Here is an 18,353-nt window from a genome sequence, read left to right as displayed (position 1 = left end):
CTTCAGCCCATAGAAATATGGGCAATCCGTCATGAATCCTCATGCTTCTGGCACGTTCATTCAGAGTTCTGTTCATGCGCTATGCTACGCCATTCTGCTGCGGTGTCATGGGAACTGTTGTCTCCATCTTGATCCCATTGTTTGTACAAAAATTTGTGAATCTATTGTTTCTGTACTCTCCTCCATTGTCGTACCTCAACCGCTTGATTTTCAAACCAGTCTCATTTTCCACCATGACCTTCCATTTTTTGAAGGTATCAAAGACTTCTGATTTCTTCTTTAGAAAATAAATCGACACCTTCCTTGTTGAATCATCGATGAAGGTGACATAATATAATGAGCCTGCAAGAGATGGAACTGGAGATGGTCCCCATACATCAGTATGAACCAACTCTAACTTTTCTTCCTTGGGTGTCTTTCCAATCTTTGCAAAACTGACTTTCTTTTGTTTTCCGAATATGCAATCTTCACATAGTCCGACATCTACATTCTTTAGATCCGACAGCTTCTCTTTTGACAAAAGTGTCTTCATTCCTTTCTCGCTCATATGGCCAAGCCTTTGGTGCCATAGGTTTGATTTTCCATCAGCATCTGCTGCAGCAATGATATTCTCTAAATTTGAGGTTATATAGAGAGTACCAGTTTTCTTACCATGAGCAATGACGAGTACTCCTTTGGTAATCTTCCATTCACAGCCTGAAAAGGTTGTACTATATCCTTCTCCATCAAGCTGTCTTACAGAAATTAAATTTCTTTTGAGGCCAGGAATATGTCTCACTCCTTTCAGCTTCCAGGTGGTCTGGTTTTCCAATTTTAATCGGATGTCTCCTTTTTCGATGATCTTCAAGGTTTCATCATCTGCTAGATGAACCTTCCTAAAATCACCACTGTATAGTTCTCCATGATTTCTCGGCATTGGGTGGAGTGGAAAGATGCCCCTGAATCCAAGATACATGATTCAATCGGACTGTTGACGCTTAGAATCATGGCATCACCTGTCTCCTCTGTCACGTTGGCAGATTCCTGTGCGCCAGTATTTTTCTTTGGTGCTCGACAATCTCTTTTAAAGTGACCATTCTTGACGTAGTTATAACAGGTAAAATCTTTCTTTCTCGTTCTTGATTTTCCCCTTCTGGATTTGGATCTGACACAATTTGAATTTCTTTATGAAGTTCTCCCTTTGGACTCCGTGTGCAAGACTGAGGAGGTTGATGCTTCACCCGATTCTCTCCGTCGAATTTCTTCGCTCAGTACCAGATCCTGAACATCGTCTAATTTCAATTTACTATTTCCCGACAAGCTGCTAACTGTTGTAACAGTAGCATTCCAACTGTATGGTAGAGATGGTAAGAGAATTAAAGCTCGAACTTCATCATTGAATTCAATTTCCACAGAACTCAACTGGGTTGTAATTGTGTTGAGTTCATTTAGGTGTTGAGCCACTGATGCCCCTTCTTCCATCTGCAAATTGAATAATCGCCTCATCAAATGAACTTTGTTTGAGGTTGATGGCTTCTCATACATACTGGAGAGAGTCGCCATAAGACTCGTCGTGGTCTTTTCCTTTGCTATGTTGAAAGCAACATTTCGGGACAACGTTAGTCGGATAACTCCGAGGGCTTGTCTGTCGAGAAGAACCCAATCTTCATTCTTCATGCCCTCTGGTTGCTTTCCTGAGAGAGGCTGATATAAATTTTTCTGGTACAGAAAATCTTCAATCTGCATCTTCCAAAAGCCAAAGTCCGTACCATCGAACTTTTCAATTTTCACATTCCATTCGTCTGCAGCCATCGCTCCCACTCGAATCTGGCTTCGTTTGGATCGTTTTTGACAATTCTTGCGAACCACCGTGTATTAGAACACCTCGGTCGACAAATTCGTATCGTCGATAAAAATTTTACTATTCATGTGAATAGTAATGAATAGTAAAAAAATTGACAAAATTCACAACCAAAAGCTCTGATTACCAGTTGTTAGGAAATAAACCGAGTTCGAGTAATTTCTCTATAACCAGATTAGTGAGAATGCGAAATAGAAGCGGAAAAATAATACCCGAAATTGATAACGGAGTTCAGCCAATTTGCCTATGTCTCCAGACTGCTGCAGATCTTTTACTAAAGATAGAAAATTTACAGGTGTTTACAAAACACTCACTACTCACAAGAGAACTCTCTAAACTCTTTAATATTGGGAGAAATAAATGATTTGGGATGATTTTGAAGCTAAATGAGTTAGGATATTTATAGTTGAAGCTAAATGAGCTAGGGCATTAATAGTTAAAGCTTAAGGACTAATCTTATAAATACCTTAAAGTACAATGACTCAATTTTATAATTATCCCTTTGCCAATTTCAACAATATTGGCTGTCCACTTTGACAAAAAATTATCGTCCAATTTGATCAGCCGACTATCTAGAATCATGAAACAATTGTCAACACCTCCACGCTGTTTTTTGTAGAATGACGAGATTGTGATATCTCATCTCCGTAAGCCAAGACCCCTCAAGGCATTTTGGTTTACAAACATCATTCCATGCTACTAAGTGTTGGCCACGTTTAACATCATTTTCACCCCATAAAAACATCTGATTGGACCTGTTAATCTCCTCAGTTACGCCAAACGGCATTCGAGTAATCATCATATTATATGTAGGAATAACAGATATAACCGAACTACTAAGAACAGTTCTTCCCGCAATATTTAGAGCTTTTGCTTTCCAACCATTAAGGCGAGAGTTGATCTTATCCACAATCTCACTATATGTATGTTTCGTAACCCGTCCATGGATTAACGAGACTCCAAGGTACTTTCCCAAATCCGCACATGATGCAATATTAATCGCTTACACAAACTTCCTTTTAGCTTCGGAATTAGCATGCGGAGAGATAAAAAGTTTGGACTTCTCAAAGCTAACCTTTGCCCCCGAAGCTTAGAAGAAACCATCAAGTACTCTTTTAATAGTGCTCGCCTATTGCACATTCGCTCTCCCAAATAAAGAATAAGTCATCCGCAAAAAATAAGCGTGAAATTTGTTTCCCAATTTAAATGGTTTCCACCTATTAGCGCAACTTCGGTATGAATCATGTGTCCAAGTCTCTCCATGCATAGTACAAAAAGATACCGGGAGATTGGGTCACCTTGGAGTAAGCCTCTTGAAGGACTAAAGAACTCTGTCTTCTCCACATTCTAAAGAATCAAGAATTTAGAATTACGAACACAGTAGAGAATAAGATCAACCCAAGCCTTAGGGAAACCAAATTGCTCAAGCGTTTCTTATAGAAAATCCCACCGTATTCTATCATAAGTTTTTTAGAGGTCTATTTTAATAGCCACCAAACCATTTTTTCCATTGAAACATTTGATTTTATGAATCACTTCTTGGGCTAGAAGAACATTGTTCGCAACTTGCCGACCAGGAACAAATCTAACTTGTAAGGGGAAAATTAAGTTAGGAAGCAGGGGTCTAATCCTGTTAACCAAGACTTTTGTTATCAATTTATAGGCCACATTTCACAAGCTTATAGGTCGTAATTAAGACACATACTCGGGATTATTGACCATGGGAATTAGAACAAGTAGAGTGTGATTCAACTCAGCAAGGAACTAACCTGTTTCAAAAGCTGAGCGTACCAAGTTAAGGAGGGAACTATCCTGTTTCGAAAGCTGAGCGTACCAAGTTAAGGAGGGGACTTCGGAAGCCATCCCACAAGCTTTCCGAGGTTTCATCATACATAAAGCCTGGTTGACCTCCAATTTCGTAACCTCCATAACCAAGGAATGGCAATCTAAGGTTGGAATTTTGGGACAATTCAAATTCTACAAAGCAGTGTGGTTCGCAGGTTCTAATGAGAAGAGGATCTTGAAATAAGCGCAAACCATGTCCTTAATCTGGGAAACATCACACACCCAAGACCCATCAAGCGTCCGTGAGAGGTGAAAAAAGCGTGAATTGCGATCACCGTGTTGAAGCCATTGAACTCTTGATTTCTGCAACCAGAAGATTTCCTCTTGTATCAGAATTTTGGTGTATTCTGCAAGCAGATGTGCTTCAAGTAATTCCAGTTGGTGGAAGCGGTTATGGATTGGAATACACTGGAGTCCATGGATTCTTGCTTTCAGCTGCTTCTTGCGACCGAATAAATTTCCAAAGCTTTCCCGATTCCATGTTTTGATACGCTCCACCATATTTTTAGAACCTGTGATTAAGTCTTCAAGCAAGCCCTGCGACAAGTGTTTTAACATGTTGCAAAAACCCAAGACGGAAAGCCACGTTGCTTGGAACCGAAAGGGGCGATTTTCCTTGCTCACAGCCTAGGTCGGATACAATTGGAGTAGACGAGGGGAGTGATCCGAGTGGAGAAGGGGAGTGATCCGAGTGGAGACGTGGAAGGTATGTCACAAGAGCTTCCGGGGACTGAGACCTCCAGTCCGGGTTAGCAAGCACCCTATCCAGTCGCGCAAAATTTTTTGCCAATCCATGCCTTTTGTTCCACCAAGTGAATGAAGGACCCTAGAAACCGAGATCCATCCAATTACAATTCAGAATTAATTCATTAAGAAGACGACATCTAGTGAATGAAGGTCTTCTTCCAGCAATCTTCTAATTGGAATTAAGCACCTCATTGAAGTGGCCTGCAATCACCCATGGGAGATGCTAGAAGACTGCTTTAGGACTGAAACAAGTCCACACGTTTCTTTTTTTTGTTAAGTTGTTTGTGTCAAAGTTTATTCCTATTTCTTAGGAAGTGGTTATTATGTTATTCATGATCTCTAAACATGGAGAAAGTTTAGGATCATATTGTTAGTGGTTAGTTTGTTGTTTTTGCTTTAAAACTGTAACGTTTTTTATTTTTATAAAGTAGTTCTGTTTTTTGTTTTTCTGCAGCAACGTTCTTTTTCTTCTACATATTAAAAAATAACATTTTGGTATCATAGCTCTTTTCTTAAGGGACCTGTGAGTGACTTTGACACGCCATGGAAGTTGAAGCAAGTTTTTCTCCAATTTCTCCACCAGTGTTTGATGGAGAAAACTACCAAATGTGGGCAGTTTGCATGGAGACGTATTTGGAGGCTTTGGATCTTTGGGAAGCTGTGGAAGAGGACTACATAGTTCCAGCAATTCCAGCCAATCCCACTTTGGCTCAGATCAAAGCACATAAGGAGAAGAAGACGAAAAAAGCTAAGGCAAAATCCTGCTTGTTTGCTGCAGCTTCAGCCACCATTTTCACCCGAATTATGTCTCTAAAGTCAGCAAAGAAGATATGGGATTATCTCAAGACTGAGTACGAAGGAGATGAGAGAATTATTAGGATGCAGGTGTTGAATTTAGTTCGTGATTTTGAGTTGCAAAAGATGAAGGAAACTGAGACAGTCAAAGAGTATGCTGAAAGACTTCTCAGCATAGCAAACCGAGTCCGGTTGTTGGGATCATCTCTGGCAGACTCGAGGATTGTGGAGAAAATCCTTATAACATTGCCTGAAAAATTTGAGGCTATTGTTACCACCTTGGAGAATACCAAGGACTTGTCCAAGATTCCTCTGGCAGAACTCTTGAGTGCCTTGCAAGCACAAGAACAGAGGCGTGCAATGAGACAAGAAGGAACTATTGAAGGAGCCCTAGCAGCCAAGCATCACAATAATGGCAAGAATAGGAAGTAGAAATTCAAGCAGCCTCACGCAGAAGGAGACAGCTCAACAACAGAGAGCAAAACCACAGCTGGAAATAGAAAACCAGGTGTGAAGAAGGAGTATCCTCCGTGTCATCATTGCAACAAAAAGGGTCATCCCCCTTTCAAATATTGGAGGAGACCTAATGCGAGATGCAACAAATGCAATCAAATCTGGCACGAAGCTGTCATATGTAGAAACAAAAATCAGCAGCAAAAGGAAGAAGCTAAAGTTGCAGATCAAGAGGAAGAAGATCAACTGTTTGTCGCTACATGTTTCGTGGGCAATGAATCAAATGAAATTTGGCTGATTGACAATGCTTGCACCAACCATATGACTCATGACAAGGAGTTGTTTAGAGATTTGAAGCCAACTAACATCACCAAAGTTAGAATTGGCAATGGGGATTATATCTCTGTCAAAGGAAAAGGGACTATTGCGATTGCAAGCTATGCAGGTACAAAACTTATACATGATGTTCTATTTGTTCTTGAAATTGACCAAAATCTGTTAAGTGTTGGCCAACTAATTGAAAAAGGCTTTAAAGTTATTTTTGAAGATGAATATTGCTTGATTAAGGATGCAACTAATCAAGATATCTTCAAAGTAAAAATGAAAGGAAAGAGTTTTTCACTCAATCCTTTAGAGGATGAGCAATCTGTTTTTACTCAAAGAAGATGTAACTCAAATTTGGCACAAAAGAGTCGGATACTATCATCATCAAGGGCTGTTGCAACTAAGAGAAAAGGAGTTGGCACTTGATGTTCCCAAACTTAGTGATGCAATCTCAAACTGCAAAGCATGTCAGTTTGGAAAGGAAAAAAGGAATCCATTTCCGAAGTCAATCTGGAGAGCCACTCACAAATTGCAGCTCGTCCACACGGATGTTTCAGGCCCTCAAAAAACATCTTCTTTAAAAGGTAGTCTCTATTATATTGCCTTTATTGATGACTTCACCAGAATGTGTTGGATTTTTTTCTTGAAGTTTAAATCAGAAGTAGCTCAAGTTTTTTGGAAATTCAAAGCAAAAGATAAGAATGAAAGTGGCTGCAAAATTCAGATTATAAGGTCTGACAATGGGAATGAGTATACTTCCGCAAAATTTGACAAGTTTTATGAAGATTCAGGCATAGAGCATCAGCTTACAGCTCCTTACACACCTCAAAAAAATGGTGTTAGTGAAAGGAGAAATATATACATCATGGAAATGTCAAGATGCATGTTGCATGAAAAGAATTTACTAAAGAAGTTTTGGGCAGAGGCAACAAATACTGTTGTGTTTCTTCAAAACAAACTTCCCACAAAGGCAGTGAAGGAACAAACACCATTTGAGGCATGGTATGATTATAAACCATCTTTGAAGTTCCTTAAAGTATTTGGTTGCTTGTGTTTCACTCATGTTCCACAGAGCAAGCGTGACAAGCTTAATAGGAGAGCTTCACCAGGTATCTTTATAGGCTACAGTACTGTCAGCAAGGCTTATAAAATTTTCCAACCACAAACTAGAAATATTATTATTAGCAGGGATGTTCACTTTGTGGAGGATGAAGAGTGGAGCTGGGATGATGGAGAGAAGAAAGGTTAGACTGTGGCAGAATTAAATCACAAGTTTTCTGGTTCAAGCATTGACGAAGAAGATGATTGGCAGAATGAAACAGCAGATGATGCTCATGTGAGAGGAACAAGGTTGCTCTCAGATATTTATGAAAGGTGCAATATAGATGTGTGTGAGCCTGCCGACTATGCCGAAGCAAAAAAGGATCAAAGGTGGATAGTTGCAATGGAGGAGGAGCTGTCAATGATAGAGAAAAACAAGACTTGGATCCTTGTGGACAGACCTCAAGACAGGAAAGTGATTGGAGTTAAGTGGGTGTTTAGAACCAAGCTTAACGCCGATGGCTCGATTAACAAGCACAAAGCTAGGCTTGTGGTTAAAGGGTACGCCCAAATCTTTGGTGTTGATTACTCTGATACTTTTGCTCTTGTTGCTAGATTGGACACAATCAGATTACTGCTCGCAATAGCTGCACAAAAGGACTGGAAAATGTTCCAGATGGATGTCAAATCAACTTTTTTAAATGGTGTCTTACAGGAAGAAATTTATGTGGAGCAACCCCAAGGATTTGTGAAGGAAGGTGAAGGAGATAAAGTCTATCTTCTCAAGAATGCCCTTTATGGTCTGAAACAAGCTCCAAGAGCTTGGTATAGTAAAATTGATGAATATTTGCTGAACTTTGGTTTTGTGAAAAGTCCATAAGAAACAACCTTGTATGTCAAGCACAATGGTACTGACATTCTTATTGTTTCACTGTATGTTGATGACCTGCTGGTTACAGGAAACAATACAGATCATATTCAAAATTTCAAACAAGAGATGATGAAGGTGTTTGAAATGACAGATCTGGGGTTTATTTCCTACTTCCTTGGCATGGAGATTAAGCAAGGGCAAGGTGAAGTTTTTATCTGCCAGAAAAAATATGCAAAGGAAATACTAAATAAATTTCAAATGGAAGAGTGCAAGGCAGCAAGCACTCCAATGAATCAAAGGGAGAAGCTGTGCAAAGATGGTGCTGACAAAAGTTGATGAAGGATATTTCAGGAGTTTGATTGGCTGCTTGATGTATCTCGATTTTAAGATTAAAACCCGGACACCGACCCGATCCAAACATATTAGTTTTTTTAAATAGTTAAAATAATATATTTTATAATAATATGTTTATAATAATTTATTATATTTTAAACAATTAAAATAATATATTTTAAACAATTAAAATAATATATTTTATATTAATTTTTATATGTTTAATAATAAAAATAAAAATCTTTAATATATATATATATATATATATATTGAATAATCTGGGGTAAGTACGTGAAGTGTCTGTTCAAAGATAACTCTTAACCTTTCGACATTGATCGCTCACACCCCTAGCATCTATGGTGCTCGAACCTGGTTCTTTAAGGAATAACAACAATTCATTTATCACGGAGGTCACTTTGGTTTGTGCAATATATTTATATATATAAAAGTATAGATTAACAGGGTTGGGTCGATGATTTTTTACCTTAAACTCAACCTCACCCTGCCCCGAATATATATACTCTATAAACCGTCTTGCCCCTCTCTGAACCCCAAAATAAAAAAAACTCACCCTTATAGAATCGGGTCAGGTCGGGACCCTTCGGTTCGAATATTTTGACCATCCTACTTAGGAGTACTAATATTTAGATGTTCAAAAATTTGATATCCAACATCTCTACTTCTCTACTTTATCCAAATGGTTTCATCAACAAGAAACAAGAGGTTGAAGCATTCGAACCAAGAATCAAGCATCAATCTTATTTGTCGTTGTATTCTCTTGTAGGAAACCTTACCGTATTATTCCTTTCAAGTGTTTTCATTAATTTGAGTGAGCTAAATTTGTTGTATTCAACTTACTACAGCCTTATCATTTTCTTATATTTTCTTCTTCTTAAGAGTGGGTCTTTTAGATTTTAGGATATAAAATCTCCAAAAAAAAAAAAGGTTATATCTTAATTACATTAAAGAATTTAGAGACCCGAAATGTTGTTTTAAATCCAGGTAGGGAACGATGAGTACTGTGGTGCTATCGCAGTCTTAGAAATTTTAAATTTTCTTATATTTTAAGTATTTTGTAACTACACACTCTGCAATTTTATAATTTCACACCTTCTAAATTTTTAATATAATTTTTAAATTCATAAATTTGACAAAAATTCGTGCGTCTGCTTGATTAAATCTTTCTCTATGATCATACTCTCAAGGTTGAACCACCTATCAAGCCCCTAACATACATCTTTCATTGTTTTAAACAATAGTTTAATACAGAGGTAGTATCATATTTTTTCTTATTGACAACCAGCGTTCATTTTATAAAATCCGACTTTTTCTAGGTAAAATGAAATTCCTTTTTATCACTGAAAGTACTCGATATTTCAGAATAAACTATTATTTTGCCGAAGAAAAAAAAACCATAATTATAATTTTATTAATCATAGCCCCTCATCCTATATGAGATATAGGGTTATAGATATTTCTGAAACTGCTCATACATTGCTTTGTCCGTAGAAAATGTGGATTGCACATATTCTTTGATTAGTTGGAATTCACTCAAAACCAGCATGACTCTTCCCTTGCACCCCATCATCCATCATCACTCCTTCTAGATAATACTCAAAATATTTAAGAATGTGTATATGCACTCACACACACAAATACACTGTCTTCTATTCATGACACAGAAATGTGTATATGCCTTAAAAGATAGAGTAATCATAACCATGATCTGACTTTATATCATTCAAGGTTAACAATCTTTTTTAATGATGGCCTTTTTTATTTCCCTTGATATCTAAGTAACTTTCATTAGGAAAGGGTATACCGCCCCTTTCTCAAACTATGTATCTTCTTATAGATAGATCGAAGAGGGTTAGCTGGACGATCATCCCCTAGATTCTAACATAAAATCTTGTGTCCGCTCTTTGTACTATAAATTAGCATTTAAAAGGTGTCCCAAGCCCCAAAGTCTCACTTGAAATCAAGGCGAATGGTTCCACATACACATATTGCTAGTTTCATCTACTCCACTAGATTTAAGCCCTCAAACTTCCCAAGTCTTTGAATATTCATTGAATAAAATCTATTCCTTTTGCTTCTCCTCACTTTCTTCTGCTCCATGCTTCCCTTTCTAGATTACTATCCTTCATGGCCTGGCAGTCTTCCGACCGCCTCTTTGTTCTAATTTGTTTCTCCCTTCTCTTCTTCTTGTTATCGCTTCATGAATGCCACAATTTCAAGGCCAAACAATCCACCTCCATAGCCTTTTCCTCCATCGGTAGAAAATTTGGTGCTACCAATTTCGACTTCACCCCGTTTCGAAAGCATCGTCGTCGTTCTCCTCTACCGGCCGATAACGAGATCGATCCGCGTTATGGTGTCGAAAAGCGCCTTGTGCCGACCGGCCCCAACCCTTTGCACCATTGATCATTATGCATTACAATTTCTTTGGTGAACTAGGTTGATAGCTAGAAGTAATCAACAGCTACTATATATATTTTATTGACGGCGAGTGTTTTTTTTCCCTTAATCATCCTATTGTTCTATGAAACCTTGATTGTTTTTGGATGATCATATACGTACCATATTTGTTGTGAGTCTGAGCTTGTAAATAGATAGTTATTGTATCCCATCGAATCTCCTCTATTGTTAATTTTCTGCTTATAGAGGCTTTCGAAGTTTTTGAGAAATCTCCAGAGTTTTATATCCTCTAAAATATTAGGATATTTGATCCGATCACCACGATTAATTTTATCACCGACAAAATCTATTTTATGTCAGTCAAATCTACTCATCTTGTCGGCTTACGTACAAATAGCCATAATCACCTTAGGTCTAACACCAATACTAAGAACATTTATAAACTTTCATGTAAAATTAAAAATAGACTCTCTCTCTCTCATTATAAGTCCGATATTCATCATCTTCTCCAACTCGTTTATCTTCCTTTTTTATATTATCCATTAATTAGTTTAAGAATTCTTTTTATTATCTTAACCATCAATGATTTCTTTTTGGCTTTTAAATTTTGATGAGATTTCAAAGAAACATGTCACCACAAGAACGACATCATCCAGCTAACAGACACCATAATTAACAATCATATTTGTTTGCCAAGGAAGTAAAAGAATTAATGATAATCAAGATTAATACCGTGATGCTTCGTTAATACATTGTATCCATTACTGTATCAAATATTAATCCATAATAATATGATTATATTATCTTTTAGATCTTGTATCATGTAATCATATCATATTTGTAAATCATTGTACTAATTGACCATTACTGTTTAATATTTTCTATTCATGTCATGCCTATAAATAATTATATCCATTGTCTATTACTAACTAATATTTGGGTAAGGTATACTTGGTAAGGTACTAATTGATCAATAATCGTTTTGCTCATTAAATTTTTAAAATTTTTGATAAAATAGTCATTAAATTTGTTGAATTATTACAAAATGGTCACTACGATGTTTCAGAATGGTAAATAAATTTATCGAATTGCTACAAAATGATCATTAAATTTTATTAAACGGATACAAAATGACAATTAAATTTATCGAATTTTATTAGTAATAATGTCGTAGTGACTATTTTGTAATGATTTGATCAATTTAATTATCATTTTTATAACTTTTAAAAATTTAGTGACTAAAAAGAGTATTTGATCATAGTTTAGGGACCTTTCCTCTTCTCTTCTTTTTCATTTTTTTTACATATTTGAAATTTTGTGTTATTTTATTTAATAAGTTTCGTACTTTTCAACATAACTGCTTTTTTTATCTACTTTTGTAACACGTTTTCTTTGTTATTATAACATATATTTTCCTTGTTTTAGGGTTGTTGATGTTTATTTAGTTGGATTTGAATTTGGACCCATTTTTTTATTGCTAATTTTTTTAGGTTTAGATTTGTACCTTCAAGTTGGTTTTCTCATATTAATAGGTGTTTGTAATCATCCCAATAAGTCATTAATAAAGTCAGTTATTAACGTATCATCATCGTTATATTCAATTTTATGTTAATATTGATAGTGTTTATCTTTCACAACCAACCATGTCGTTTATTTACGCCTTATATTATTTGAGTTTTCCAAGCATTTGCTTGTGTAGTCATATTTTTATTATCTAATGATTAGTTTGTACTCTTTAATAAATTGGAAGAAAATTATTTAATAATAAAATTACTCTTTTTTAATTATATTTTCTATTTATTTATCGAATTAAACCAATCACTCTTATTAGCACAAAAAATTACTTACAAAAAATAATATAGGAGTAATATTTTATTTCAAATATTTAAATTATAAAATAATAATTATATTTGTAAAGAAATGAAAAAAAATAATTTAACTCAAGTTTAAAACCAAAACAACCCTACATTATATAAGGCAAATTTAAAACAATCCGACTGCTCGAACCTAATAATCATTGTTAATGGTTTCACTTCCATTTTCTTTCTTAACTAATTAAAAGCATTATTCAAAAATTATCGAGTGGTGTAAACAGTAAAAAGGGATGTTATATTTTTAAAAAATATTGGGTTTGAATAGCTGCATTTATACGTTATTAATTAAGAATATTTTGAACAAATATTATATTGTAATCGTCTCGTACTATTAATTTTTTTATTTAATTTCCTTTTTTTCCGAGTTACACAAACGAAGGTATTGCCTTGCGTTAACAAATGGTGAAAGCGTACACCACATTAAACCTAATATCTTAACATGAAATAAACAGCTAAGATTGAATAATTAAAAGAGTAAACTACATAAATGGTCACCGATCTTTTAGAACGCTTGCATTTTGGTCACCTAACTTTCAAAACTTGCGATACAATCACTAAACTTTTAGTTCATTTTTAGTAAGGTCCCTGACTTTACCTTCCATTCTTCTTCTTCTCCTTCCTCTTCTTAGACCAACAATAAATATATGCTTCCATGGAATTTCTAACAAGAACTCTCCCATTAACACCCAAGAAACCTGTAGACATTAATTTTTTTTATAATAATAATTATAATTATTATTAATATAATAGATTATTATTATTATTTATTATTAAATATATATATATTACAAATTACATCAGAGGCCCAATCCCGTTTACAAGCCCAAATCCCAGGCCCAACTAGAACCAACCCAGACCAAAATGAAATCCTAAACATTTAGGGTTTCAACTAGGGTTTCTAAACCCTAGCACTGCTGCCGCTGCCGCCGCCTCCAAGAACTCCCAACAGTCGCCTCTGCCGACACTTCCCAAGCCAGATGGTCCAACCAGTTGCTACCGACGCCTTGCTGCCACGCCGCCGCCTCAAGGAACACTCCAGAACGCCAGATGGCAACCAACAGCCTTCCCTACGGTGAGTCACCAGCCTAGCTTTGGTGACTCACCGAGGTTTCCCTCTTAGGACCGGTCCAAACAGAACTCCGTGGTGGCTATAAAAGCTACCGAACCCTGCAAAAAAAGAGGAGGGCCACGGCAAGCAAAAAACAGAGAGAAAGAATAGAAAAAAAACAGAGACCAACTCACAACAACCAACAATCAACCGAGAAGAGAGAAGGAAGAGCTTACCTTACCAGAGAACCCCAAGCGGCGCCTGAGAAACAAAAATACCGAAGGTATTTTCCTTAGATCTAGGAAGATCCATAGCCTTTTAAGATGAAAGAAGGGTGAAATCGGGTTTAGGGTACTCGAATTTAGAGTTTGGAGAAATTTTGGTATTATCCGGCCACCAGTGACGGTGGCCGGCGGTGAGGTTGGCGGCGATGCAAGGCTGCCGACTGATTACCGGCCTCCCCTCCGATGAGGGAAGCTAGAGAGAGGCGAGAGAGAGTTTTATAACTCTCTCGGTTTTGAGAGAGAAGAGAAAGGAAGAAATGAGAGAATGGCCCGTAGGGCCAGCCGGTTTCAGGTATTTATACTCCTTCCCAAACGACGCCGTTTTGGGAGGGGTATATCTATAATTTCACGCATGGCCAAACCCTTTCCGCAACCATCCGAGTTTTGTAATTATTCATTTTAGTCACTGAAACTAACTTCTGAACATTCTAATTCAGTCTTCGAATTTTATTTTATTATGTTTTAGTCCTTACCAGTATTAAATAATATATTTAGGATAAATATCACATTTAGTCCCTCATAATTTTATAAATTTTATTTTAGCCCTGAATAAATAATTAAGGTTAAATTAAACTATTAGGATATGAGTTTCCTAATATTTCGAATTTGATTTTTTATTTTCAATACTTTATATTTTGATCATATAATTTTAATTGTTTTTATTACATTGCAATTTTATTGTTATTAGTAATTATTATTATTATTTTAATCATATTAATATTTATTATTTGATTAATTTTATAAAAAATTTCATAATAGTATTTATTTATTTTTTTAATATCAAAGAAAGAGGCAGTCTTAAAACAACTAGTTGTCTGTTTTCTGATATTTTTAAATAAATAAATATTTTACTTTTATAAAATTGTATATATTAATCTATTTTTTATTATGAGATAAATGTTTTAATATTTATTTATTTTTAATATCAAAGGAAAAAATTGTCTTAAAGCACCTAGAAGTCATTTTATGATATTTTTAAATAAATAAATATCTTATTTATATAAATTAATAAATTTACTTAAAATTATAGTAATAAATTTAAATTAAATAGGATTATAAATTAAATATATCTTTGAATTTTTAATTTCTAATAATAGAGACAATTTATAATTAAAAGTACCAATTTTGGGCGTTGTAGGGGTGCTAATCCTTCCCTAAATGTAACTGACCACGAATCCCTTTTTATTATTAAAAATAACGAATTTTTGGTTAAAACGCATATCAGTTTATCTTTTAATCGATGTTTTCTTAAAAGCTCTTTTAAAAGATAATTTTTAGGTATTCGACCGACCTGACCCAAAAGGTCGATGACGACTCCCAAATCATTTTAAAAACATTTATTCACATCACTTTTTCCACCGAGTAAAATTTCGTGCCCGGACGAAAACCGGTTACGACAGCTTGGCGACCCCGCTGGGGACCGTCAAACTTTAAAATTAATTATAAATTGTCTCTATTAATTAGAAATTAAAAATTCATTTATTATTTTTTAATTCTTTTCTTTCAAATTTTTATGATTTTCATAATATTTTTTATATTTTTTATTTTATTTTCAGATATTAAAATTTTCATTTAATTATGTCAAAAGTTTGAATATTTCTCCCCACACACAACACTTGCATTGCATAACATAAGCTTTCTAATCAAGCTTGTCCCTTTTAAGTGGGAGTGAAAGCGACGTCTTCGTGAGAATTTATTCTCCGTGTCAGACCTAGCAAGTAGCTTTCGGGGTTCATATGCTCTATGTTTTCGTGGGAATTTATTCTCCGTGTCAGGCATAGAGAAATGTGTCCCCTCGAATTGAACTCGATCCGCTTAAGTCTGTAATGGACTAGGATTGAGGGTTGACAGCCCAAGGGGGCACTAACAAGGATAATTCGAGTACCTTTACTCCTAGAACTGAAAACCTGCATATAAATAAACCCTAGAAACTCTCCCAATCTGAAACCATGCCGAAATTTTGTCAGTAGGTATACACAAAGGAGAAATAAGCTCTAGCTTTTAATTTATTTTATTTCCTTTTCTTTTTCTTGAATAAACGCATGCGAACTAGAAATCATGTGGTTAGGTTAATTTTTTCCAAACAAAGCATGGAACTAGAAAGCATGAGGTTAAGATTTATACCTTGATAGATAGATTTTTTTTCATTAGTTGGTACTAACTATTCTATTTTTTCTTATTTTTTTTTCATGCATGTTACATTGCTCTAATCTGTTCATATTGATTTCTTTTGTTTACATTGCATGATCATGGCATAACCAAAAGGTGTTTACTTGAAAGACTATTCATCATATTGGAAAGAAATTGTAAATGGACAAAAAGTTTTATGATCAAACAAAATATGATGCGGCCAAGAAAAGACATCCTGAGGGAACTCTGAAGATAGAGGAGAGCTATGCACCCAAAGATCGTATGCCCATTGAAGAGCAAAAGGAGATACGAGAAATAAGAGAGCAGATGTCCAAGATGATGAATAGAATATCTGTTTTTGGCCAAAAGAGAATAGATTCCTGCACATAAAGAGAGAGAGCTCAATGAACTTAACCCTGCAATGTCAGATACGCAAGTGACTTCGGATCTGAACCAACTTGAGAAATTATAGACAGTCATCATTCGTATTCACAAATCGTCTGGAGATACCAAAGAAATGGTGACCACTGTAAAAGCTTCCAGAGATGAGAAGAAATCATGTAATCATAAATCATCAAAGTTTGGTCTGCTCCCGACGTCTAAAACTCAGGTTCAATCCAAGTTAAAAGGTGGTTCTCATTTTGATATTATCCCCATATCATATAAAGAGTTGTATGAGAAGCTACTTGAAGCACGAGAAGTGGATCCATATTATATAAAACCGTTCCAACCTCCGTATCCGAATTGGTATAACATCAACGTTTATTGTAAATATCATGCCGGAGCTCAAGGACATACCATTGAAAATTGTCTTGCCTTCAAACGTCGAGTCCAAAGTCTTTTGGATCAGGGAATCTTGCAGTTTATGGTAAATGATCGACCTAGTTTGGTAACCAAAGATCCTGCTAGATTAATACCAAAAGTCTTCAAAGGTAAGAGTATCAATAGGGGCGCCTAGAAAGAAGAAGATTTGCTGAGGTTCGAGGCTCAAATACGTCATTTGAATGATCAAAACGATAAATTGAGCACCGAAATGGAAAGCATACAGGAAGATTTCCAGAAGGTCAGTCAAGCCTTTCAAAATGCTGGTATAGGGAACACCCCAGAAGAGTGGATAACAGAGGTCACCAAACTGAAGAAGAACTGTAACATACATGAAGGACGAGCCAAGAAGTTTTATCATAATTCACGAGTTGCAGAAGAAAGATGCAATACGTCTGAAAAGATGTCAAGTCGAAAATCAAAGGTTGAATAGTGCTATGACCAACATGGAAGCATCATATCAGATTCATCAGCTTGAGATAGATACTGAATTAAAAGCCACTATGGCCAAGAACAAAACATTGAAGAAATGTGTAGATGATTATGGAGATCTTGTACGAGAACTTCTTGAACATAAAGATTCTCTCACAAGAAAAAATTAACAATATTGTTTACAACTTCGAGAGTTAATGCAAAAGATGAAGGAAAAAGACAATATCATGAAGGAAGCCGCTGCTCAAGCAAACAATGTGGCTCATAAGCTGGTGGACTTAGCTAGTTTCACGAGAGAATTAAAGCAGATTGAGAACTCCACACCTGAGCATGAGTGGAAGTTAGTTTGGCTTTTAAGGGAAATAAAGAAGTTAGGAGTGAAAGTTATCCCCTACATGTAAAAGTTTTGTTTGATGTACCAAAGCTTTTGTGTTCAATGAAATCTGTTCTAAGATGATCACTCTTGAGTAACACCTTTTCATACATGCATTTACATTTTGTATCTGTGCATTTTCATTTTGTATTCTTACTTTTTATATCTTTGAATTGCACATTTTGCATTTTTATTTTTGGCATTTATGCATTTTCGCATTTATATTACATTTTTTTATTTAAAGTATTGTTATATACATTAAATATAAAAACATGTAAGTAATTAATGAAAGGTTTTGTAACGGTAAAACCAAGGTCATTCATTCATTTTACTTTACCATCATCATGAAAATAATGGAGCAATCTTATGAGGGACTACAAGATCAGTGGCCAGAATAATTGACAGGGTTATCTCAGGATATAAGGAAAGAAACATCAGATTCAGTACCAGATGGATCAAATCAAATTATTCAGTTTATGGCATCTGATAAAGAAGAGATAATTGATAAAGAGTAACCATGCTATCAGATTGAAGAGTCAAGAAAGATAACATACTCTGGGGCATCCCAATTGAACCCAAAGAATAGCCTTGTTCATTATTCACAATATGAGGAAAGATTCAAGAAGATGGATGAAGCAATCAAAAATATGAAATGTGTTTATACTTTCCACAAAGAACTAGAAGCAAGAGAACTCAGCTTGGTTCCAGACTTGATTATTCCCC

General features: G+C 35.5%; 1 protein-coding gene across 1 annotated transcript; it reads right to left on the bottom strand.

The window, feature by feature from the left end:
- Nucleotides 1–3,817: 3,817 nt before the first annotated feature.
- On the bottom strand, nt 3,818–4,977 carry LOC120125014. Its single transcript, XM_039143536.1, has 3 exons — nt 4,954–4,977; nt 4,326–4,511; nt 3,818–4,222 (listed from the first exon to the last, which is right to left on the bottom strand). Exons 1-3 carry the CDS (start codon nt 4,975–4,977, stop codon nt 3,818–3,820), a joined length of 615 nt encoding a protein of 204 aa, XP_038999467.1.
- Between the last annotated feature and the right edge of the window lie 13,376 nt (nt 4,978–18,353).

This window comes from Hibiscus syriacus, unplaced genomic scaffold (genome assembly GCF_006381635.1).
Source record: "Hibiscus syriacus cultivar Baekdansim isolate YM2019G1 unplaced genomic scaffold, ASM638163v2 tig00110429_pilon, whole genome shotgun sequence".
Classification (NCBI taxonomy): Eukaryota; Viridiplantae; Streptophyta; class Magnoliopsida; order Malvales; family Malvaceae; genus Hibiscus; species Hibiscus syriacus.
This window is presented reverse-complemented; position numbering and strand designations above follow the sequence as displayed.

Bases quoted from the DNA above. Each gene is read 5' to 3' on its own strand.
- LOC120125014 (XM_039143536.1), bottom strand. From the start codon at position 4,977: ATGGCGTGTCAAAGTCACTCACAG. The intron at 4,512-4,953 runs GTCCCTTAAGAA...CTCGGTTTCTAG, and splicing joins CGTGTCAAAGTCACTCACAG to GGTCCTTCATTCACTTGGTG. The intron at 4,223-4,325 runs GTATCCGACCTA...CACTTGTCGCAG, and splicing joins TCCCCTCGTCTACTCCAATT to GGCTTGCTTGAAGACTTAAT.